At 44.8% G+C, this 26,046-nt stretch overlaps 2 protein-coding genes across 5 annotated transcripts in view; one reads left to right on the top strand and one right to left on the bottom strand.

Annotated features, from left to right (window-relative positions):
* Positions 1 to 15,911, top strand: part of LOC135550803 (rho GTPase-activating protein 32-like) — a 242,205-nt gene extending 226,294 nt beyond the window's left edge. For all 4 annotated transcript variants that reach the window (XM_064981925.1, XM_064981926.1, XM_064981927.1 and 1 more), the window contains 11 exons: positions 316 to 418; positions 1,828 to 1,972; positions 3,830 to 3,912; positions 4,258 to 4,365; positions 6,836 to 6,981; positions 7,258 to 7,459; positions 7,709 to 7,848; positions 7,982 to 8,056; positions 8,208 to 9,074; positions 12,068 to 12,702; positions 12,792 to 15,911. In XM_064981925.1, the coding sequence (XP_064837997.1) occupies positions 316 to 418; positions 1,828 to 1,972; positions 3,830 to 3,912; positions 4,258 to 4,365; positions 6,836 to 6,981; positions 7,258 to 7,459; positions 7,709 to 7,848; positions 7,982 to 8,056; positions 8,208 to 9,074; positions 12,068 to 12,702; positions 12,792 to 14,939 (4,652 nt within the window). In that variant the 3' untranslated portion in view covers positions 14,940 to 15,911. The remainder of the gene's footprint in view (positions 1 to 315; positions 419 to 1,827; positions 1,973 to 3,829; positions 3,913 to 4,257; positions 4,366 to 6,835; positions 6,982 to 7,257; positions 7,460 to 7,708; positions 7,849 to 7,981; positions 8,057 to 8,207; positions 9,075 to 12,067; positions 12,703 to 12,791) is intronic.
* Positions 15,912 to 23,981: 8,070 nt separating this feature from the next.
* LOC135549222 (anaphase-promoting complex subunit 13-like) lies at positions 23,982 to 25,802 on the bottom strand. The gene is made up of 2 exons (XM_064979250.1): positions 25,704 to 25,802; positions 23,982 to 24,107 (listed from the first exon to the last, which is right to left on the bottom strand). The coding sequence occupies exons 1-2, from the start codon at positions 25,800 to 25,802 to the stop codon at positions 23,982 to 23,984; spliced, it is 225 nt and encodes a 74-aa protein (XP_064835322.1).
* Between the last annotated feature and the right edge of the window lie 244 nt (positions 25,803 to 26,046).

The raw sequence follows: 26,046 nt of genomic DNA, 5'->3' as shown, positions 1-26,046 counted from the left end.
GAGAAAGGAAATAAGGACCCTTTTGGGGCCTTGATCTCGGACACTCAACAGAAGTTTGTGTTTTTCTTTATCAGACAACGTCACATATTCTCTCAGTCCAAAACCACTCGTAGCTGGTGTTCCCTTGAGGAAGAATATATGCACGCTCTTTAGAAAGGAAGCGTCTATACATTATTAAAGGGTGCACATTTATTGCAGTGTTCCGGTGCACATCTATTGATTGAAGTAGAGATGCCCTTTAAAGGTGTCTTTCTCTCCCTCTCTCTCTCTCACACTCTCACTCTCTGACATTGTGGTGTTTGTTTGCTTCTACAGTTCCCCAGGTACTCAAGAGCTGCACAGAGTTCATTGAGAAGCATGGCGTGGTGGACGGCATGTACCGCCTCTCTGGAATCGCCTCCAACATCCAGAAACTACGGTTAGACACACACACACACACACACACACACACACACACACACACACACACACACACAGTCAAACACACACAAATTTGGCAGCACTATCCGTTAAACATGGGTCTGCCTCATAGGGCATTCATAGAAGTGATCTCAAGTGTACACCCGCCATCAACTTCTGAGAATTTGTTTATCCCTCGGTATTGAGAGAAAACAAAGCGTGTTAACACCATGGACCTTGACTACCAGGTGCCATTGTACTCAATCAATATCAGTTCATGTTCAATGAATACAACTCTCGTCACATGAAGTAAGGGGTGGAACCCAACTCCCAAAGATACATCACATAAAAAATTCCATCAAAGATTACTGGCCCTGTAAACAAAAAATCCCATTATCTTTTCCTTCGCATGCGATATGTGGATTTTCCTCTGTGTAGGCACAGTGGGCATCCCTCGACAACAATGTGTGTGGGTGCGTGCGTGTGGAAGTCCCTCGTCAACCTATTGACTGACCATATCTTGTAGAAAAAGATGAGCCCAAACTCTTCTTTTCCCATCACATTTTTGTGCTGTTCGTTTTGTCCTCTGAAACAGTCCAAGTAACTGACATTTTCACTCCGCCAACCGAGAACCCCGATGTCGGCTCACCCTGTAACAATAACATTTTGGACAGGGAAGAGGATGGAATGTTTGGCGCCTCGAGGCCAACCCTGAAATTTATATATTTTTTTGTATTTATGGGGCTTTCTTGTCTTTTTCCCCCTCCTTTAATAAGTATAACCCTTACCCGGCAATAAGTATTTACATGGTTTAGCTCAGGATTGAGATTTAAGAACCACCTCAAAATCAACATTTCCATTTGTTAAAGATGCACTATACAGAAATAGCTCCGCCATTTCCTGGTGTCCACAAAAACTGTTGCGATAAATAGGAAATGTGCCCATCTGGTCTTGGCACGTGCCAGCAGCTCGCAGATGCGGGTAGACTAGTCTACATAAGGTTATTATGGAAAAAGAGTGAGAATATTTGTCAATTGCAGTCAAGCATTGATTATCATGTCACCAGAATAAGACCCTCAATATTTGTTGAAAAGGAGCAACAAGCTCATTACTGTGCACTTTCACCACGCTGAAGTTCATCATAACTCATTCCATCTGTAGCCTAGTAAACTGCATGGTTTCCTGAGTCGTAGTGGGAGGACCACACACCATAATCATTGTGTTTACTTCGATATTGTGGTTATTATATAGATATTTACGCATAAATGAGTTTCCACTTCCATTTCTCACATTATTTATTTTACTGACATAAAAAGATCTATGTCAAGACTTCACATGCTTAAAACTGTGGATAAAAACTTGGTTTATGTATGTCTCTCTCAATTCTCTTTCCCTCTCTCTCTCTCTTTTTCTCCCTCCCTCCACTAGGCATGAGTTTGATTCAGAGCAGATCCCCGACCTGACTAAAGACGTGTACATCCAGGACATCCACTGTGTAGGCTCCCTGTGCAAGCTCTACTTTCGTGAGCTGCCCAACCCCCTGCTCACCTATCAGCTCTACGAGAAATTCTCTGTAAGCACCTTCTCTTGGCACAGCGTAGGCACCCTCCCTGAGTGTCCTTCTCCACCCAAAATAAACAAATCCCGCTTTCCCACACTAACATGTTGCTAGATGGTATTTATTAGGTTTCGCACAGTCCAGAGCTGGAGTCGAATTTCCATGTCCAAAATGTACTGAAAATGTTTTTAAACGCAACAATTCCTAAGTTACAGTTCATATAGGGAAATCAGTCAATTCAAATAATTCATTACGCCCTAATCTATGGATTTCACATGACTGGGAATACAGATATGCATCGTGTACAGATCCTTGCGACATGGGGCAGTGCATTATCATGCTGACACAAGATGATGGCTGTGGATGAATGCCACGACAATGGGCCTCAGGATCTCGTCACGGTATCTCTGTGCATTTAAATTGCCATCGATAAAATGCAATTGTGTTCGTTGTCCATAGCTTATGCCTGCCCATACCATAACTCCACTGCCACCATGGGGCACGTTGTTCACAACGTTGACATCAGCAAACCGCTTGCCCACACTACACCATACACATGGTCTGCGGATGTGAGGCCAGTTGGACGTACTGCGAAATTCTCTAAACTGGCATTGTGGTAGGCTTATGTAGTGAAATTAACATTAAATTATATGGTGGACCTTCCTGCGGTCAGCATGCCAATTGCACGCTCCTTCAACACTTGAGACATCTGAAGGCCTCCCGAGTGGCAAAACGCTCGAAGGCACTCCCTCGCAGTGCTCGAGGCGTCACTACAGACGCGGGTTCGTTCCCGGTTAGGCCGGGGGGGGGGGCTTTACTTTGCACATCGCACTCTAGCGACTCCTTGTGGCGGACCAGGTGCTTGCAGGCTGACCTCGGTCGTCAGTTGACGGTGTTTCCTCTGACACATTGGTGCGGCTGGTGTTAAGAAGCGCGGTTTGGTGGGTCAAGTTTTGGAGAATGCATGTCTCGACCTTCGCCTCCTAAGTAGGGAGTTGCATTGATGAGACCAGATTTGGGAGAAAATGGGGGTAAAATACAAAAAAACTTGTATTTCTGTGGCATTGTGTTGTGACAAAACTGCACATTTTAGAGTGGCCTTTTATTGTCCCCAGCACAAGGTGCACCTGTGTAACAATCATGCTGTTTAATTAGCATCTCTTTTATGCCACACCTGTCAGGTGGATGGATTGTCTTGATGAAGGAGAAATGCTCACTAACAGGGATGTAAACACATTTTTGAGAAATAAGCTTTTTGTGCATATGGGACATTTCTGTGATATTTTATTTCAGCTCATGAAACATGGGACCAACACTTTACATGTTGAGTTTATATTTTTGTTCAGTGTATATTTTTCTATCTCTGCGGGGGGTATGTTCAAGACTCTTTCCAGGTTCAAGTGTCACTCATCTAAGGGGTAATAAGTACTGTAATAATCAAAATATCATGGTAGTCATGGCCCCTCAGTGATCTCATTCTCAATTCACCAAACACTACACTTTTGGAGGAACCCCGCTCCAAAACCTAAGCACATGGCATCCACTTTAAACTAGTATTACAAATAAGACAAACCACACTCTCTCTGACTTGAAATCAAAACCCTCACCAAACCAAATAGTCTGTGTGTAAATGTTTGCTGGTTGCTATGGAAGAGCGGGGAAGGAAAGGGTGGAGGAGGGAGTGCAGGCAGCGTTATGCCCCTTTGGTTCAGCCAAGCTTTGTGCAAGTGCCTCCTCTCTGCACCACCCCTGGCCGACTAACTTGGTGGAGGTGTCAAACAGTAAGCACTTCTGAACCCAGAGGCACTGACCCGTACCACTCTACTCCCTCCATCCTCCCCTCAGTCTTCCTCATTCCTCTCCGCTCCACAGGAGGCCGTCTCCGCAGCTACAGATGAGGAGCGGCTCATCAAAATACATGATGTCATCCAGCAGCTGCCGCCGCCGCATTACAGGTTAGAGCAGAGCCAGGCTGCCCCCTGCAGGAACACACACAGTACTGTCTCCGTAACAGGATGTCAATATATATTTTTTGCATCAGAAGGGTGTCATAATATACAATATGTGTGTTATAAAAACATAGTGGATGGTTATTATATTACACTCATAAAGCTCTAGAATGGTATGATTATACAATTAGGTCAGAAGTTCATAGAAGTAGTCATAGAACACCTCACCTGGTTCAGAAATACACTGCCTGTTTTTATAACAATAGCACAGTACTACTGAAGCTAATGAGGCTCTATGAAGTAGAACTGGTGTAAATGAATTGTGTTCTTCATCCTCCATCCTGTTCCCAGGACTTTGGAGTTCCTCATGAGGCACCTGTCTCATCTGGCCACCTTCAGTTACGTTACCAACATGCACAGCAAGAACCTGGCCATCGTCTGGGCCCCCAACCTACTGAGGTCAGACAACTTTGTTACTGTCTTGTTAAAAGTCATGTTATTGTTCATATCTCAGTATTATTGATAGATTGAGTACATGAAGTTGCTCTAAGTCAGGTATTGCCAAACTGGGGTATGCAATGCCGTCTTGGGAACGCCAAATAAAAATGTGATTCACATTTAAAATGTTTTTGTTTTTTTTATCAACGGTACATTAAATATTTTCCAACGGGCTATACAGTTGGGTGAGGTTTTTTTCTCGCCTGAGTAGCCTCGTTTCACTGCAAAAAAATACAATTAAACCAAGTGTTCAGCGAAGTAATAACACAATGTCAAATACAGGTAGCCTAGTCAAGTAGTTAACATCCAATCACATTAACTGTCACTCTCTTGTGGAAACCTTCACTCTTGCGCAGACATGACAAAAAAACATGACCCTTTGAAATATACGCCACAGGAGTTTTTTGAGCGAGAAAATGACGACTTTCGAGTAGTAAAACATGTATAAAAGCAACAGATACCATTAATAAGAAGGGTATAGAAGCGAGCTACCGAGTGGCTAGGACAGGCAAGCCCCATACTGTTGTGGAGGACTTAATTCTTCTTGCTGCCGCGGAGGCTAGGACAATGCTGGTCTAGGACAGTGCTGGGGGAAAAGGCCCAAAAAAACAATACAAACAACACTGTTTCATGACGCATCAGTGACATACATGACAGGAGCTGTTTTGAAACAATTACTGCTTCCCATACAAGCCAGTGAATTATATATATGACAGCTAGATGAGTCCACAGACGTGGCGGGCCTGGCACAGCTCCTGGTGTATGTCCGTTATGTTTATGGGGGGTCAATTAAGGAAGACATCCTCTTCTGCAAACCACTGGAAACCAGGACAACATGAGAGGATATTTTTAAAGTACTGGACAGCTTTGTGACATCAATTGGACTATGGTGGTCAAGATGGGTTGGTATCTGCCCTGATGGTGCGCAAAAGCCATAACAGGGAGACATAGTAGTGGTAACGCACGTGCAAGCAGTTGCTCCCGACGCCAATTGCATACACTGCAGCATCCACCGAGAGGCTTTTGCTACCAAGGGAATGCTTGAAAGACGTTTTGGACACTACAGTGAAAATGGTTAACTTTGTTCAAGCAAGGTCCCTGAACTCCTGTGTATTTTCTGCATTATGCAATGATGTAACACTTTTACAACATACAGAAGTGTGCTGGTTATCAAAGGGCAAAGTATTGACACTTTCTTTTAATTGAGAGATGAGCTTAGTTTTCTTTACTGACCATAATTTTCACTTGTCTGATCGCTTGCATGATGACGAGTTTCTCACACGACTGGCCTATCTGGGTGATGTTTTTTCTCGCCTGAATGATCTGAATCTAGGATCACAGTGACTCTCTGCAACTATATTCAATGTGCTGGACAAAATTAAGGCTGTGATTAAGAAGTTGGAGCTCTTTTCTGTCTGCATTAACAAGGACAACACACAGGTCTTTCCATCATTGTATTATTCTTTGTGTGCAAATAATCTGAAGTTTACGGACAATGTCAAATGTGATATAACAAAGCACCTGAGTTAGCTGGGTGTGCAATTATGCAGGTACTTTCCTGAAACGGACGACACAAACTGGATTCGTTATCCCTTCCATGCCCTGTCTCCAGTCCACTTACCGATATCTGAACAAGAGAGCCTCATCGAAATTGCAACAAGCGGTTCTGTGACAATTGAATTTAATCAGAATCCATTGTTCGATTTCTGGATAGGGCTGCACTCCGTTTCTTGCCTTGACAAATCATGCTGTTTAGACACTGATGCCCTTTGCAACCACGTACCTATGTGAGAGTGAATTCTCGGCCCTCACTAGCATGAAAACTAAATACAGGCACAGATTGTGTGTGGAAAATTATTTAACACTGAGACTCTCTGCAATGTTGGGTTGTATTGGAGAGTTATGTGCATCCTTTCAAGCATACCCTTCACATTAACCTGTGTTGAGTTATTCATAATTTGTGATAAACAAATACGGTTTTATATGTAAGATGGCTAAATAATAATATTATTTGTGCCCTGGTCCTATAAGAGATTTTTGTCACTTCCCATGAACTGGGTTGTGATGATGAACTCACACTCATGCTTATGTTTAATACATGTATCGTTTAGTGTGTGTGTGTGTGGCAGGCTTACAATGATGGCACAAAAAAAACGACATTTGAGAGTGCGCTGAACCTGGTGCTACACAGCTGGATGTTGAATGTTTGAAGGGGTGCGGGACTATAAAAACCTTGAACCACTGCTCTAAGTTTCTATAGTTGCTACTATAGTCTTGTACCAACAATGCCTGTTATGACTTAATTTAAGCCACAAAAACACATCCCTTCTGCCTTTTTGTTGAAGCATGAGTCTTTATTGAAAACCATTTGAATTTGGTTGACTTTCCCCATGGCCGATCCCCCGTGTTGTTTCCCTACCGGTCTCCACAGGTCCAAGCAGATAGAGTCAGCCTGCTTCAGCGGCACGGCAGCCTTCATGGAGGTCCGCATCCAGTCGGTGGTGGTGGAGTTCATACTGAACCACGTAGACGTCCTCTTCAACCCCAAGCTCAGCTCGCTCATACGGGAGGGAGCAGGTATGCATGTCAATCTGTTGGGAGGTTATCTATACTCATCTATGTGCTGTGGTGCTAAATGAATCTGGAGGATTCTTATATGCCAGTGGCGATTCTTTGTCATAATTTGTCATGCACAAGAAAATTGTGTGCATATAGAATCTACCTGACCCAAGTCTTCCCTGGCCCAAAGTTTCCTTTCATTCAGAAAAAGTAGCTTACTCAGAACAATCACATTTATGCAAGTCATTTGTCTCTTCCACAACATAGTGTACATGATGATAATTCCTCCCCTAGGACACAACTCGTTGTCGCGGCCCAAGTCCCTGCTGGTGTCATCCCCCTCTACCAAGCTGCTGACCCTGGAGGAGGCCCAGGCCCGGACCCAGGCCCAGATCAACTCCCCAGTCACAGCCGACAGCAAGTACATTGAGGTGGGGCAGGGCCCTGCAGCCCTGCAGGGCAAGTTCCACACCATCATCGAGTTCCCTACTGAGAGGTATGAACGTCCTGAGGCCCTGGTATCTTTCTAACAGACGATGTTTGTCTATGAGGTATAAAGCATGGAAATGGAGGAAGCATAAATGACACGCTACTTAAATGGGAATGTCGTACCATCAAACCATGAACGCATAGTTATATTGTTTCATAAATATGAGTCGTGTTCTTTAAGCACAGATTACAAAAGGACATAGGACTACTTGTTGTCCCAAATCACTTTTTCCTTTTCTCCATTCACCCCCTACAGAAAGAGGCCCCCAATCAAGTCCAAGAAGTCTCCGGTGGGCAGCTGGCGCTCCTTCTTCAACCTGGGCAAGTCCTCGTCCATGTCCAAGCGCAAGCTGCACCGCAACCCCAGCGAACCCAACGAACTCCAGGCCATGGCAGGTTAGATTCCCTTTCCTTTTTCCACCCAAACTCTACCCATCACTCTCTGACCCTTCTCACAAATAGACTGAAGTAGGATATATATTTGATTGTCCTAATGTATGTAAACTAATGTCAGTCTGGTGTGTTTCAGGAGGCAGAGGGGACACTGGGACGCTCCGATCGGCCAAAAGCGAGGAGTCACTCACCTCGCTACACAACGTTGAAGGTAATGTTCCATGGGGCACCTCTCGGCTGACTGAGCCTATTCTTGAGTGGCAGTCTGTGCTATGGTCCAAGTAGTAATGTAGTAGTAGATAATTTTCTCTAATAAAAAATGTGACTTGTCTTTGAATTGATGATTTCCCCGACCCCCATAGGAGAGTCGAAGGTGTACCGTCCACGGCGGCCCCGCTCCAGCAGCGATGCCCTCTCGGCCTCCTTCAATGGGGACCTGCTGGACAGCCACACCTGGCAGCAATGCAACTTCTACGACAACCTGACCCAGGACCACAGCAGGGGCCCCACCCACGACAGAGGGGACAGCAACGGGGACGAGGGGCCCATCTGCGTGCCCGCCCTCATTTCGCCTCCGTGTTTGGCCAACGAAGACGTGGACCTTAGCCTCCCCGACATCGGCATGGCCTCGTTGGACTTTGACCCCATGTCGTTCCAGTGCAGCCTGCATGATGGCTCTTTCTCCTTCCCCCTCGGGCTGAGTGATGTAGCCATGGGCGCGGCGGGTGAGAGCACCAGTCTAAAGAGGAGCCAAGGCAGCATTGACAATGGCTCGGTGCCTGTCTCACCCTCCTTCCCGGGGACGTTCACCTTCCCCTTCCTGTCACCCGACCTCAGCCCGGCCACGAGAAAGAAAGCTGAAAGCAAGAAGCTGACCTGCTCCGTGTCTTTCCCAGACAAACCGTTACAGGCTGTTTCCCCTATAAAGTTTAAGACGACCATTCTAGCCATTTCAGAGCCATTTGCCAGGGCGTTTCCCAGTAGGCTTACAGAAAACTACGTTGTTCCCCAGCCCCCATCCCCCTCCTCGGGACAGCCCAGGGATTCTCCTCCATTAATGGGCTCAGTGCTGCTTAGGACAGGGGAGCCGTCGCTGAGTGAGGCCTTCCAGATGGAGCTGCACTGTAAACTCTCCACCTTCGACAATGACATCAACACTGAGAGCCAAGTCTCAACAGAAGAGAGCACTGCCCAGCAACCTTCAGCAACCAGTAGCCAGGAACAGCCAGGTCAGTGATGCATACAGCCGCTACATTGAATTTGTATTCACTTTGTTTATTTTTTTATGTTAAAGGTATAGTTCACCCAAATTACAAAATTATATATTAGTTTCCTTACCCCGTAAGCCATGGGTGTCAAACTCTGGCCCGTGGGCCAAATTTGGCCCGCGGGGTAATTTATATTTGGCCCGCGAGACAATACCAAATTACTACTAGAGCTGGCCCGCCGGTATTATACAGCGCATTCACCACTAATACTACGAATCCCATAATGCTCTGCTGTTTTCGCGCGCCAATCAGGACAGGACCCAGAAACGCTCTCTCCTCTGTGACAGTAGTCATAGCAACATAGACGCTACAACTGTCAGCGAGCTAACCCTTTCCAAAAATGGCGAAAAGAAAGGCAGAAAACAGGAGCTTTCTGGACAAGTGGGAGGCAGAATATCTGTTTACATATGTAAAAGACAAACCTGTTTGTCTTGTTTGTGGAGTCAACGTGGCTGTAAGTAAGGAGTACAACATTAGACGACACTATGAAACGAAACACCATGACAAATACAAGGACCTGGACATGACTCAAAGGAGCCAGAAAGTAGAGGAGATGAAAAGAAGCTTGGTTTCACAACAGAATATGTTTAAAAAAGCCACATCACAAAGCGAGGCTGCTGTAAAGGCTAGTTATATAGTGGCAGCAGAGATCGCAAAATCAGCCCGGCCCTTTAATGAGGGAGAGTTCATGAAAAAGTGCATGATGAAGGTTTGTGACCTCGTATGCCCAGAGAAAAAACAAGCATTTTCAAACGTGAGCCTGAGCAGGAACACAGTAGCTGATCGCACATGTGATCTTGCCACCAATCTGTATGACCAGCTGATGGAAAAGGGAATAGATTTTGTTGCGTTCTCCCTCGCTGTGGATGAGAGCTGCGACGCATCTGATACTGCTCAGCTGTCAGTCTTCATCCGTGGAGTGGACTCAAATCTGTGTGTTACGGAGGAGCTATTAGGATTCAAATCAATGCATGGCACAACCACAGGAAAGGAAATCTTTGAGGAGGTTTCCAAATGTGTAACTGAAATAAAGCTGCCGTGGGATAAACTCATTGGATTAACGACAGATGGTGCGCCAGCGATGTGCGGTAAAAAGAGTGGACTGGTGGGCATGGTTCGGGAGAAGATGCGGGAAGAGAACTGTGCAGGTGAGCTAACTGTTTACCACTGCATCAAACATCAGGAAGCACTGTGTGCCAAAGCCCTAAAGATGGAACATGTTATGACCACAGTAACACAGGTAGTTAACTTTATAAGAGCCAAAGGTCTAAATCACCGCCAGTTTAAATCTTTTCTGGAGGAGTGTGGTTCGGAATACGCAGACGTGCCGTATCACACAGAGGTGAGATGGCTAAGCAGAGGAAAAGTACTGAACAGATGTTTCGAGCTGCGTGAGGAAATATGTCAATTCCTGGAAACCAAAGGGAAGGATACAGCAGAGCTCCGGGAGCAAAAGTTCCTGTGTGAGCTGGCCTTTCTCTGTGACATCTCGAGCCATCTCGATGCGCTGAACCTGCAGCTTCAGGGGCGGGGGCGCATCATCACAGACATGTACGCTGCAGTGAGGGCCTTCAAAACTAAACTGTGCCTGTGGGAGAATCAGATGCTGCAAGGAAACCCTTGCCATTTTCCCTGCTGCCAATCCATAAAAGCGCAGATCTCTACCGCCGTGTTCCCATGCGCACAGTTTGCTGAAAAACTCAGTGTTCTCGCCGCTGAGTTTAGCCGCCGATTTGCCGACTTTGATGCCCAGAAATGCAAGTTTGAACTGCTTAGTAATCCCTTCGCAGTTGATGTGGAAAATGCACCAACCAACATCCAAATGGAGCTGATTGAACTCCAGTGCAACGACACGCTGAAGTCAAAGTATGATGCTGTGGGCGCCGCACAGTTTCCACGGTTCATCCCTGACACAATGCCTCAGCTCCGCACCCAAGCTGCTCAGATGCTCTCCATGTTCGGCAGCACTTATCTATGCGAGCAACTTTTCTCCTCGATGAAGATGACCAAAACAACTCACAGGAGACGTCTGACTGATGAACATCTTCGCTCGATACTGAGGATTTCTTCAGCTCAGAGCTTGAGCCCAGACATTGATGAACTAGCATCCAAGAAGAGATGCCAGGTATCTGGCTTGGGCACATCAGATTAGACCAGTGTGCAATTATTAACGTTTTCTTTATGCACTTTTTCTTGCTACAAGGCATGGGCTTGAATGGTTGATTGATTTATTATCATTTTATTTGTAAAATTATTAGCCAGTGGAAAAAGTTTATTTTGGTATTTAAATCAGAAGGCTGCAAATAGAAAAGAGGCATACAATTTTTTATTTAAATTTTATTTATTTAATAAATGAATGCCATTGATGTGTTTTTTCATTTGAAATTTGATTTTGCATGTCTCCACTATTAAATTATATATTGTATGGTAATAAGCGATGCTTGTTCCATATTCAATGTTAAAGCAAAACTTGTTTGGGTCCATATTAAAAGGTTAATTTGTTCAATGTTGGCCCGTGACTTTGTTCAGGTTTTACATTTTGGCCCACTGGGTATTTGAGTTTGACACCCCTGCCGTAAGCAGTCTGTGGACAAGGAGGTCATGTCTAAAGACTGCTTACAGGGTACGGAAACCAATATGTAATTTAGGTGAACTGTCCCTTTAAATATATGATTGTCATGTTTCTTTCTAGATTATAAGGTCTATGTTTGATAATGCTTTGATCGATGATGCCTGTTTTGTTTCTAGGCTTAGTTTCCCCACCTCATGCACCTTGCATGGATTTCAGCTCAGAGAACTTTTTCCACATTATGTTGCCCCGAGTGCCATGCTTAACTCTTCCCCCTCTCTCCTATTCTTGAAGACCAAGCCTGCCTTTTTTCTTTCCCTCTAGCATACTTTCTCTTCTCTCTTTCCTCACACTGCAGTTCCCTTCTGTTTTTTCCCCCTCTCAGGAGCCGTAGCTAGCCTGGACTCTCCAAAGGGTACCCCTAGCCCTCTCAGCTCCCCCTCCGTGTCCCCTCTTCCTCCCTTGCCCCCTCAGAAGAACTCTGCCCACATGCTGGCCCTGGAAGAGTCCGCCCAACAGTATTCCATCCTGACCCAGAGGTCCTCCCAGACCCAGTCCCCCATCAGGCCCAAGGTGCCCTCACACTCCCTTGACTGGACCCCTCCCACAGCCCTGTTCCCCCAGACTTCCCTCAAGAAGGGACCCAGAACAGGAGTAGCCCAGAACCCAACCCTAAGCACCACCACCCCACCACCCCCTTCTTCTTCTCTCCCTCCCACCACCCCTAATGACAAACAGCCAAGCCAGTCAGCCAGCCTTCAGTCAATCAGTACGTCCGCCAGTGCTAAGTCCCCCTCCACTCCTCCCAGAGCCAGACAGGATATAGATTTCACCCCACCAGCATCCCCCCACCACCCATGTATCACCACTCCCTCCAGACCTGCCAATGTGTCCCCCACTCGGAGGTGTCCAGAGAGGCAGCAGCCCGCCATGGGCCAGGTAGCGGTCAGCAGCACTGGATCCTCCACCACCACTCCCAGCAGCAAGGAGATGGGTGTCCTGCCACAGCCTGCTCCTGAGGTAAATTGCCTAAAATGTGTCTTATTTGCAGCATATCTTTGAAATAGAAACTATATAGCCAACTGGAATTGTTTTTGGTTCATTTTCAGGTCCATGTAAATGATAGCGTCTGGTCGCCAACTCTTCCAAAACCTTTGAAGCAGCCAGTGGCAGTTCTGCAGCCTCAGCCTCCTCCTAAATCACAGCCTCATATACAGTCCCATCCTCACCCACAGGCCCAGTCACAGCCCCATCCCCAGCCTAACACCAGAGTGGCCCCCACCCCAGCCGAGCAAGTGGAGAGACCATGGGAGGCCATAAAGCCAGTAGAGCCCCGCATGGAGCCTGCGACCCGCCATCATGCCCATGGGCCAACACCGCCAACGCCTCCCGTCCGCTCCATTGAGAGCAAACTGGCAACTGCTGTGCTCAGCCACACAGAGGCTACCAACCCTGCCATCTTCCACAACATCCTGGCAGAGGCCTCCACCCCTGAAGAGGCCCTCACCCATCCTCCCGCGCTAAAGTCTTCCACCCACCAGTCAGCCTACCTCTACCACACCAAGGGAGAGGCTGCCTTACTGGAGCCTCCTAAGGAGGCCTACTACCACCAACGGGCCATTCCCGTGGGGAAACCTTCATACCACTACCGGCCAGACAGTGTTCCGTCACACCTCTCCTACGTGTCCAAGTCGGAGCCTCAGATACCTTACAGTACCCGCACGGACCACCGCTACAACACCCATGCTCACTCCAGGTCCTACCACCAGTCTATGAAGCACCGCGGGCCCCCCAGGAGGGGCGAATACATCTCCCCCAGCCCAGGCTATGGTCCCATGGAGGGAGCCCCAGTCTACTCCGCCATCCGCAGGGTGCACTCGCTACATGTGCCCTCAAACATTCGTTCAGTGCCCATCCAGCGGACCGAGGTTCCTCCGGACGACGAGCTCTTGTACTACCAGCGGCCCTTCTACCAGTGCAAGGCCTATCAGCAGCAGCCGCAACAGTTCTCTCAGGCCGACTACCACGTCACCCAGCTCCAGCCTTACTTTGAGAATGGCCGGGTGCAGTACCGTTACGGCCCCTATTCGCCTGGTGCCAACCCGCTGGACACCCCTTACTACGATGTGGACCCCTATGGGACCATCCGGCTGCGGCACTTACACTCGTTCAGCAGCCGGGACCTGGGGCCCACCCTCAGCCGGTCGGGGGGCAAGGCAGGCGGCTACCACTACCTGTCCCGCCCTGTCCTTCCACCTGGAAAGGAGCAAAGCTTGTTCAGCAGAGATGTGCCCCCGGGCCACGGCTCCAAGGGAGCCGCCTTCTACTTTGCTTGGGACCCCGAGGATTCGGAAAGGCTCCGGATGCATTCCATCCGCAGGGAGAGCCGGGCAAGGCAGACGGTCAGGGGTCCTGTCATGTCTCAGTATGACAACTTAGGCCTGTTCATGCCTGGCGACCTGGAGGGGTACAAAACCCTACACCTGCGCAGTAAGTCAGACCCCAGCAAATCCGTGCTGATGTCTGCCGAGAGTAAAGATGGGTGTTGCGGCGTACCGCCAGGCTCCCAGCACGCTCCCCGACACTTGGTGACAGACCCTGACGTCCTCATGTACATGGAGACAGAGAACCACTGTCAGGGTACCGCCACTGGGGACAAACAAAGCAGCTCCAGGACCTGCCAGGCCTCCCACTCGCACCAAGTCCAACACCCACCCCGCAACCAGTCCCATCAGCAGGACCCCAGTCGACACGACCCAGGGGATGGAGCTCGGAGCTTCCAACCTCGCTACCAACTGTCCGATCCAGACCGGCATCCGAACAGGGCCAAAACACCCGTTGGTTACCAGGACAAAAATGACCAGCAACAACAGTCGGCCCCCGTCAAAGCGCAGGCCCCTCCAAAGCCTGAGCGGTCGCAATGCGTCCGAGAGCAGCAGCAGCACTACAGCCAAGCCGCCATGCCCAAGTCAGACAGAGAATACTCATACCAGCCCCACGGTGGGCAGCAGAGACACAGCACCATGACGGTGCAGTCCCACTACGACAACATGGATGACTACCACCCAGCAGCATTACCTCAGCCACAGGCCCCCATGCAAAACCCCTGTGGGGGCTCCTCGGGCTCTTTCCCCACCAACCCTGGCTTCACGGCCAGCCACAGCAACAGATCGTACTCCACTGCCTTGGGCCAGGGTGCCTTCATCCCAGCTGAACTGGCCCTGCAGAGGCCCGAGACAGAAATACATGCAGAATGAAGAAGAGACGTGAGAAAAATGTGTCAAACAAACTTTTGCCCAGGTTTTAGGAAGCAAATAAGTGACTCAACTCGAGATTCAAAGTTCCACAGCCTCTGCAGGACAGTGGACTGTTGTTGGACCGTTTCACATTGTTTTTCTTCCCTGTATTTTTTATGAATTGTAAAAATCTAATTATAAAATACTTTTTACAGAATGTACTGAATTAACCATAATTTCTTCAATTGTTCTAAGAAACCACGTGGTCATGACTCATTGAAATGGTGGCAGATCATAGAAATGTTTATGATATTATAAACAAAAGGTATGTGAAACCAGAATTGCAAAAAAAATTAAATGTGTAAAAATAGATCTTTTTTTGTTTGATTTCCAGCACAACAGGGATGAAGGTTTGCATTTTAGAAATGCATGTACTCTTCAATCACTTACAGAACAGTTCTATGTACCACTGTATCCATTGTACTTTCTGTATGTTACAGTACAAGTTGTTGTGGGAGAAAATCTGTTTAAATCATCGTGACCTCCCTCCTGTCTCTGTACACATGGCTGTGCAATATGTTTCAGTCTTCAAACATCTCTGAATTGGGGTCGGGCCCAAGAGTACTAGAACGACACAGGGTACTTTCACCTAGTACAGTAGGGTTATGTTCATATTTTATTTGCTCTGACTGTACCATTCTTAGATTTTATGTATTTTTGCTATAAAGCAGAGTGAATTTAAATCTAATGGAATTTTTTGGTACAGAGGCGTGTTCTTCATTGTAAGAGGGACAAAACATTTTGGCAGTCTTTTTGATCGTGAAAGCATTCCTGCTCATGTATGGGCTAACGATTGGTTATGAGAATGACAATGTTACCTTGGAAGCTGTAAAATAATTATTATTTTACAATGTGTTTTGTTTTGTAGACTTGTTTTTTTCTGCCAATTGCAAAGAACTTCAATGGACTAACTTAATAAAGTTATGAAAAATGTGTTCTTTCGAAGAAACTGATATTCTACAACACTTCACACAAATTGAAATGCTTGCTCAGCTCGAGCAAGTGAATTCACTACAGTACATTTTTTAATAATGTATATACTCATTTTCAGAGTATGTGAAAAATATTGTTTTATATGTTCCCAGAGTCGAAAACCATAAAGTCATTTTAAAGCATAAATGTTTGGGATCATTTTGAAGAAGAAAAAAAGTGGGATAACCTTTCCGGAATCAACTGTCTGCTTTCAGTGCAATTTGTCAACAGACAGTCAAATTGACAGAGGATTCGGATGAATCTCATTCAATTTCAAATGCAGTTCTTAAACCAGGTTTCCATTTAACTTTTTTATGTGAGTAAAGTACGTTGGATAAACGTACTGATGGAAACATCAAATTTGTTGGTAAACTTTCCAAATGTCGACAAAACAAAGTACACTAGACAAGGTGTGTTGTATTTGTAAAATTAATTATGCGAGAAGTGGAAGTGCCTTTTTATGCACAAATATTTATAGAATGACCATTAGAAGTACATGTGGAGTCACCCAGTGATATGGTGTGTGTGTGGGCCTCCCACTACAACTCGGGAAAGCATGCAGTTTATTAGGCTACAAATAAATGATGAACTTCACAGGGTGGTGAAAGTCCAGTGAGTTTGTTTCTTTCCAATATTGAGGGTCTTATTCTGGTAACATGATGCTTGGCTGCTGTTTGACAAATAAAAATAATCTCGCTCTTTTGTTCATAATAATCTAATCATGTAGTTGACTATACCCGCACTGTATCTGCTGCAGTGTTGCCGACTCCTCAGTAAGGAAAATGTCACAATTCCAACCCTCTTATCTGGGCTTGGGACTGGCAAAAGTGACCCAAAAGAGACACGCTGGAGGAGTTATAGTTTTTTATTTTATTTTTTTGTTATTTAGTTTGGTTTTTAACCTTATGGTCCACTAAGGAGCCTACAACAAGTCACAGTAAAACAATATTTTTAACCATAACATTTTTTTTTGTATGCAATCTACATTAACCATCTAAATGGACCAAAAAGAGACAATAGAAACAACTGTCAATGGCAATCTGAGAAAATTATGGTAACTAGTCTGGCCCTAATTCAGGTTAATTGTTTTTTTCCAGACTCCCCTCCAACACACACAGGCTGTGTTGGCTCACAGAAAGAGTGGGTCATCGTCATTTTGGTCAAGGCTCTCTCTCTATGACAGGTCCAGCAACTGAGGGAGCTAACTCAAATGAGTAAGGATGTGATATGCAAATGAGGTGCAAAACATTATCAGGCAGCTGGTGCTCATAGCAAGCCTCACCAGACAGCTTCAGTCCATATTGAATGTACAGGATGGAGTTAAGGGTCTGCAAGGACATCTGATTTCTAAGTTTGCTTTTTACCACACTCATCTGGCTGAAGACTCTCGACTTCAGCATTTGAGTGTGGCAAGGACAACACAAACACAGCAGCCATGGCAAGTTCTTGAAATGGGTTGATATCAGCTGCAACCCTGAACTTCCAAATCTCACTCCAGAAGCCCAGTGTGTTTTTTGTCTCATTCCATTTACTAAGATGGATGGCATGCCATTGCTGGACAATCTTGTCTATCTCTGCAGGGGAGTAGCCAAGGAGCTTGGCTATTCTTTCTATTTCTCCAGGGCTCTTATCGCGCTTTAGAGTTTCCTCCACATTGAAAACTGACACATACTGCAATGCTTTGATGTTGTCTGGCAGTCTCACCCTCAACTCATTAGTGAAGGAGATGGTGAAGTCTACACACCGCTTTCGGACATTGTTTTCTTCCTCAGGCGCAAGGTGGAGCTCAGCTGCCTTTGACTCAAAAAGGTAACCATGGTACGGTTTGGGACTTAGGTATCCATCTATTGGCCCTTTGAGTACATCAACATTTGCCAGTGGATTCAGCACCCTGCTGCTCAGACTTGATCAGGCTAACCAAGCTGTCAAGTAGCTTAAGAGGATCTACTTGCTCTCCCTCAAAAGCCTTGATGGCCAACTGTATCTCACACAGCACTGACTTCAAAAAAGTCAGATACAATATGTTTTGAGGATCACTGTACATGGAGTATAAACCTCAGCCATGTAGCAGTGTTCACTGGACTTGGTGACTGCGAAATGCAGCCTAAGCTCCTCCCACTGGTTCAAAATGCATGAAACCGCGGGTTCAATGGAGAGCCAACGTGTGGCACACACCTTGGTTATCTGTAAAGGTTTCTCCCCAAAGTTGGTCTCATATATGGCCTTGTAGGCCCCCCTGCGCTTTGGAGACACTGAACCAGTTATAAGTCTCTCGTACCAAGTACTCCACACTACGGGGGATGGTGTCATTGGAAGCACGACTTACAGCAAGCTGCAGAGAGTGGCACACACAGCAAATAAGAACCAGATATTTGAGGCCATACTCCTCTTTCAGCACTTTATGGACCCCATTGTTAATCCCCATAAGAGGCATTGTCGGTCCCTATCCACAGAAGTTTCTCTTTAAGACAACACTTCGAGGAAAGCCACAACAGCACGGGCTATACATTTGGCATCCTCCCTCCAACTCAAGCCCCAGAAATGTTGATACAATTGTCTGCTTGGTGTCACTACCTCCAGGTACTTAGAAACACTTACATCACCCACATCTGCGACCAACTTTTTCAGAAAGTATGATGCTTGAACACCATTAATAATTTGTGCACTTTGAAGTGGTTAGCAGCAGTGGAGTCTGAGAAAGCAGCTCTACATGCTTCTCCGATGTGATCACATGCCAACATGGAACCGTGTTCAGCAATAGCCAATGAATGCCATGGTGGCCTCAGCCTTTTTTGCAGAGTAAATTTTTTTAAACCATAAATTGCAGCTTGTTTTGGGTGGAACTGTTATAAGGCTTTGCCTTTTGACTGTCTGAGTTGTCATGTGTTTTTTTACATCACTAAGTTTGGTGTAGAAATAAGCCTTATACAGGCAGTATGTCCGTGTATCATCAATAAACGGCTTCCACCAGCCTTTGAAGTCAGGGTTTGATTCCCACGCCTTTCTGTATTAAGTGTACAATTTAGACAGACATGAGCTAGCCAGCTAGATGTTTAGCTTATGTCACAGAGGCACACACACAGTGGACAAGGTGAGTAAGTGACTGAGGCTGTGTGAGTCAAATGCAGTGATTTATTTTAGACAAAGAACATTTTACATTAGCCAGCGGCAGCTTCCCGCATGCGCAATTAATTTGCCGCCTTTGAGTGCTTTGGGACAGGGTGGGGCCCACGGCAGCACCCGCTGCTCGTTGAGAAAAGTAAGAACGATAAGTGCTTTCGTCAGTCTCCAATGACACCAGAAAAAGGTCACTAGATTTGTCCCGTCGATTTTTTTTGTGTGTGTCTGTTACGAATCCCTTTTGGCCCAACAGTCTAGGGGGGGGGTGGTAATGAGACGCGTAACATAACTCATGCAAATTATAGGTGACAAAGTGTACGAAATAACCACGACAACTGAAATCTACCGTCAAACTCCAGGTTTATTTGAAAACACACGGTAATGGGGGTGGGAGCAGGAAAAGGGGCTGAGCTGGACCCAAGGAAAGAAACAATAAGTATTCAAAAACACACCTAAACTAGTCTACTTTAACAACAGCTAACTAACTAACCAAAAATACAGTGGGTGGTCCGCCCAGTTCTAACTAATGTATTTAACAAAGTCTACCTACGGGTAGTGTATGCCCACGGGCGACTAGTCTTGTTTCCCCTTTTCCCCACCAGCAAACAAACACCATAACCAGAAACTATACTCACAGGTGAGGACAAAGTGCTATGGAGGTGCTCAAACAAAAGAGAGGTTAATACACAAAGAGAGCGTGAAACACAGAGACCTACAGACATGGCATTTACAGAGAAATTGCGCTTTAGAGCAAACAACTGACAGGGTTTTTAAACCAAGGGAAAGGAACTGTGATAGGGTAGGAAACAGGAGGAGTAGTGTCTTCTGATTGATGATTGGATTGGTGACTGATTGGGGAATGATGATTTTCACCTGTGAGGGGAGAAGGAGAGAAAAGAACACAGGATACAAACACACAGGATACTGGTATCCGTAACAGTGTCTCTAGAGGGGTCTGAATACTCGCTAAATATAGAGACAAAGTCGCTAAATTGGCAACACTGGCGAGCTGTTGGATAGAGCACAAATTCTTATTTTACAATGACAATGCGCCGTCCTATGGGAAATATCAACCCACAGAGAGAAGCACGAGATTGAATTTCACCCAACTTTCTAGAGAAGTGGTCACGTCGATCTCCAAAGCATTCCTAGTCAATTGCCAAACATTTACGTAAAAAGAAAAACGTTAACCCTTGTGTTTATTTACAAATGTGTATTATTCGTCTCGGGCTGTTGGCACACCCGATTCAACTGCCCTGCCCGTCGGGTAGGCGAATTGTTACCATGTTGAACCATTTCATGTGTGTGAAGGTGCAAACTCTGCCTTTCTGGCGGGTCCAGAGAGCACTATAAAACTACCGCTGGCCAATCGGGTGGCTCAGATTACGGTGTCTGCAGTAAGGTAGAAGGCGTTTTAAAAAAGCAAAATTGATACTGTGAGATTTCAAAACGTTTAAAACCAAAACTAGAGACTGTCAACGAATACAGTAAAGAGCGGCTGTTTTTATGAGTGAGTTCATGTTTAAGTTCTTACTCAGCACTGTCAACACTTTGTATTCAACACTTTTATGAACCATAAAATGCGTGTTCTTCCTATTTAAAACAAGTTAAAACAAGCACTGCAGCAATAATGAATGATTAGGAAAGTGTATCTATAGGATTGCGTTATTATTAGCGGCTTGGGTGTTTTAATATCGAATAATATTTAACTTTTCTCATAGGGGTAACAACATGAATTTGTGCATGAGGCAGAAATAATGCGATGTGACTCGAGTTTCACCATCGGCTGGAAGACGGTGTCCCTTTTTGGTCAGTGGAGGAAAGGGAGAGCAGAGGGTGGTGAGAGGCGGACCTGAAATCTGCTGCTCTCCCTCAGTTAAAATTGACCATCAGATGCGAGCACCATCAGCCCAGCAAAATATTTAAATATATGCTCACTCAGCTGTGCCTCACAAGTAATACAACAACAGATATATTACCAGTGTGATTATAGCCTACCTCAATTTTTTTTTTTATTAAATATAATATAAAAAAAGTGTCACGAACAACAATGCATTGGCAAGGCAATTCAAGCGTAACTAATATGCAGTTGTACTGTTACACAGTGACAATGTATTGGGCCTATAGCTTACTGCACAAACCTCATTGCTACAGTACTGTTTTTAATTGGTTAATGTTGCATAGGTGTACGTTTAAGTCATGCAACAAAATATCTGTAGATCTCGGATTGCATTTTGACTCAGAAAAGGTTGGTGACCACTGTTCTAGAGTTTTCCATGTTAACACTTAACGTTTCTCTTTACTGTGGCAATTGTGATCGAATCAACGCAATATTAGCCACTTTCAATACAGCAGACCGAAACAAAATAACTATGCAAGAGATTTTGTTGTAGGCAGAATGCATCCGAGTAGGATTCTATTGCATTGACACGCACTACTCAGCCTGTACTCTACACAGACCAGTGCGGCATAAACAATCAGAGCTGCAGTAGGTCTATATGCAAATAGAAAATTACCATACATCTGTGCCATTTACTTTGAATTGGATTGTGTTTACAGCATGAGCGGTCGTGAGTAGATGCGCTTGTTTTTAGATCAAAGCGAGAGCTGCATGTAGTCACGTGTGCGCATTTCGTTCGTATCCTTTGCTTGTTAGTGAGTTATTAGCCCAGTTAAATGTCTTTTGTCGTCAGCAATAGGGGAATGATTGCTTCCTACAAGAGTCTTACAAGAGTGTAACGGTTTTCTTCCTGGGAAGGAGAGGAGGACCAAAATGTAGCGTGGTTATGGTTGAACATCTTTAATAAACATAACGTGAACAATATACAAAATAAGAAAACGTGGTAAAAACAAAACTGTCCTAACTGGTGTAAAACACAGAGACAGGAGCAATCACCCACAAAATACCCAAAGAATATGGCTGCCTAAATATGGTTCACAATCAGAGACAACGATAAACACCTGCCTCTGATTGAGAACCACTCTAGGCAACCATGGACTTTCCTAGAATACTACACTGAACACAACCCCATCAATCTACAAAACCCCTAGACAAGACAACACATAATCACCCATGTCACACCCTGGCCTAACCACAATAATAAAGAAAACACAGAATACTGAGGCCAGGGCGTGACACTAAGTAGCCAATAGGCAGAGGGCAGCATAATTTGTCTGATTCTCTGTAATAATAATAATGCATTTCATTTTGGTTTCTTGCATCAAACAACACCATTTTCAGTCACGACCTTGTATAAAAGGACAAGTGGATGAAGTTAAATAAAGGTTCAATAAAAAAATAAAATTAACAGGTAGTCAAGCCCTGCATTTTTTTTCTTTCAAAAGTCTCATGGAATATAAGCCTACATTGAACACTACACATTTGCTGCTACTGTAGGCTTAATGATAGAACAGCTATTTCCATGTTAAAATGTTATGGGATGCATTTTCTCTGTTTTTGATGGTACGGTGGGCCTACATTATGATCAAATAACCATAGTAGCCTACATGGCTACAGTTAAAACTAACTTAAAGGGGGTACAGCCTCAGTGTTCACAATAAACGCTTGCTGTAAGTTCACTGAATTTTCTGTCAAGTTTGCCGCTCAGCAGACCGGAAAATTACTGTGCCTGAATAAATTTGAAAGAACATTGCCTTTGACCATATGTTGCAACCCCCATTGGCTTGTGACGGTGTTCTCTTTTCCCCTACATGTTCAAATGGATACAAACTGAATATTCCTGTCTCTCTTTTGTTATGGGGCACAGTAAATGGCTAAACAATGTGTTTGAATGTGAAAACATCTGTGTCAGTAAATGGAGTATTATATTGTTGAATATAGCAAAAATAAATTGTTCAGGAAATAACTCAGCATGTGTCTATGTTGTCAGTAGGGTGCCAGGTAACCTAGTTGTTAGAGTGTTGGGCCAGTAACCGAAAGGTTGCTGAATTGAATCCCCGAGTTGACAAGGTAAAGAGCTGTCGTTCTGCCCCTGAGCAAGGCAGTTAACCCACTGTTCCCCGGGCACCGAAGACGTGGATGTCGATTAAGGCAGCCCCCCGCACCTCTGATTCAGAGGGGTTGGGTTAAATGCGGAACACACATTCAGTTGTACAACTGACAAGATAAGCCCCTTTCCCAATATCGCAGTGTAGAACGTTCAATGCTACTTTTGATGGAGATTATGTATTCCTGTGAGCCTATGTCACATAACAAAAAGCTCCCTGGTATGTCTTGGCTGTAGAACTAATGATAAACACTTAAATGCTGTGTTGGCATACAGATTTCTGTGAACCTACCAGTAATTGCATTTTCCCTGTTTGATGCCAGAGGCAAGGAGCCAATTACAAAGGTATGCCTATGTATTTGCCACCTGTATTTGTCACACTTGTAATATGCATTGCCTTTGACTGGAGGGTGGATGTATACAATTATATTTTCTGTTTATTTTGCATCATTATACTCCATTTACAATACATTTATTTCTGTCAGGTCAAGAAGAAAATCTAAAAATAGTCCAGGGATGCCGCAATCCAGGTTTGATTATTGAACTGAAAGAAATTATGGGTTTAATTATGGGTTTAAGTGGGTCGTTCGACATGAATGACAAAATACTACATAAATAAATTTATTTTTTATTTTGACAATACAGAAAACAGACAACTGTTCAACCACGGGTACATTGGAAAAGGCACAGCATCCATTTACGGCAGAGTTAGGCAACTCCGAGGGCCTGATTGGGGTCACTTTTTCTCCATCCCTAGCAAACACAGCTGATGAATAAAATTGCATTATAAACTGAAGATCATGATTCGGTGATTTTTGGAGTCAGTTGTGTTAGCTGGGAAAAAACTGTGACACCAATCAGGCCCTCGAGGTCTGGAATTGCTCACCCTTGATTTAAGGAGTAGCTAAGTCTCAGTGTTGGTTGTATTCTTGTGCAGGATCTGAAGGGCTAAATCTGACCACTTAATTTCTTGTTCTTTCACCAACTCTGTTGATCCTCCATTGTCTTGCTCAGCTTCAGGCAGTTCACTCTGCAGGAGGGAAGTAAAAAAAGCCTTAACCACACGAGCGCAAACTAGTAGTATTGTCCAGGCTTATACAGTAGTATGAGTATCAGACATTCCTAAAAGGCACTTTATTCATGAACTGATTTCTGAAAGCAGGTAAGAAAGGACTCATGCCAGGGTAGCCTAGTGGTTAGTGTTGGACTAGTAACCGGAAGGTTGCAAGTTCAAATCCCCGAGCTGACAAGGTACAAATCTGTCGTTCTGCCCCTGAACAGGCAGTTAACCCACTGTTCCTAGGCCGTCATTGAAAATAAGAATTTGTTCTTAACTGACTTGCCTGGTTAAATAAAGGTAAATAATGGCATTTGCTCTATTGGGTACCAACAGGGAGAGAAGACACTGGTAATATGCATCTGTTAGGCAATTTGTGGATTAAATGTAAGGTCAATCGTGCTTGAGGGCTAGTCTGAATAATGCCTCCATTTGCAGCCAAGCAGGGCTCGAACCTCCAGCGGCACAACGTTGTCAAACACTAGTTAAATTCTTAGCTACCTACACTAGTACCCTGTAAGGAAGATATCCACACAGGGAACTGTAGCTACATATTTAGCAATGCAGAGCTGAAGTAAAGGTAAGGTACAAATCTTTAAAAATGAACTAAACTAGCTGTTTATACAGGTAACTGCCAAAATAAAGAAAACACTTGAGTAAATGAGGGCTACAAAGTATACTGAAAGTAGGTCCTTCCACACAGGTGTGGTTCCTGAATTAATTAAGCAATTAAAACATCCCATATAAAAATGCCCAGTTGCCAATTATTTTGGCTACCATGGCTTGACAAGCTCAGTGGCTTGACTTTTGAAAGAGGGGCCTCAAAGGAGCATAGGGGGTTTATTAAAGGGAGTGTGTCACCATAAGTGTATTCATTACGCCGATTCTGTTGCAAAACGTTTAGTCTTTTGCAAAAAAAAAAAAACATTTACTCCAAATGGAAAACATTTTGCAATGAAAACGATAATTTCTATTGGTCAAATTCCCTCCACGTTTTGTTCCATTTGGTTCTGAACAGTAAAACGGTCTCCATTGCAAGACCTTATGAATACACCCCAGATCTCAAACCAATTTAACACTTATGGGAGATTCTGGAGTGGTGCCTGAGACAGTGGTTTCCACCATAAACAAAACACAATGATTGAAATTCTCATGGAAGAATGGTGTTGCATCCCTCCAATAGAGTTCCAGACACTTGTAGAATCTATGCCAAAGTGCATTGAAGCTTCTCTGGCGGCTCGTGGTGGACCAATGCCCTAATAATGTAAGACACTGTTGGTGTTTCCTTTTATTTTGGCAGTTACCAGTTGTCCATGAAACATTAGCTACAGTGCCCCTAGTATAAGCTTTAGGTAGGAAGTCCAAAATATACTTTGGGGGTTTATAGTAGCCTAGGCAGGCAAGTCTTTATAACTGGCCATCAGTAATTTGGATTGAGGAACAAATAATAAAAACTGGTGTATGACTTGTATAGCTATGCTAGCTATTCATGAATCATTGAGCTACATATGTAACGCGTTAGCTAACTAAACCTTACCAGACACGTAACTGTTGAAAGGCTTTCCTTACCAATGGGATAGTGACATCTTCATAAGTTAGACAGTCTTCCCTCCAAGCATCATCTGTTATGCCAAGAACCCTGCCATCTCTCTGAACTTCACTATCCATCTCGGAATGTTATCGCTAATGTAGCTAATAGACTAGTGTGACGATTGCACAATTAAGTATCCTTATTTGTTGTGTTGCAGACAACCTGTCAAACAGAGTTCTGGTGTGGCATGCCCAAAGTCTCAACAAAATGTTTAGCTAGCTAAAGTAAAATATCTATGGAAAATATAATACTGAGTGGAGCTGCTTCTATGGTAAACTCAGCAAAAAAAAGAAACGTCCCTTTTTCAGGACCCTGTCTTTC

Source organism: Oncorhynchus masou, chromosome 12 (genome assembly GCF_036934945.1).
Source record: "Oncorhynchus masou masou isolate Uvic2021 chromosome 12, UVic_Omas_1.1, whole genome shotgun sequence".
In the NCBI taxonomy this organism is placed as follows: Eukaryota; Metazoa; Chordata; class Actinopteri; order Salmoniformes; family Salmonidae; genus Oncorhynchus; species Oncorhynchus masou.
This window is presented reverse-complemented; position numbering and strand designations above follow the sequence as displayed.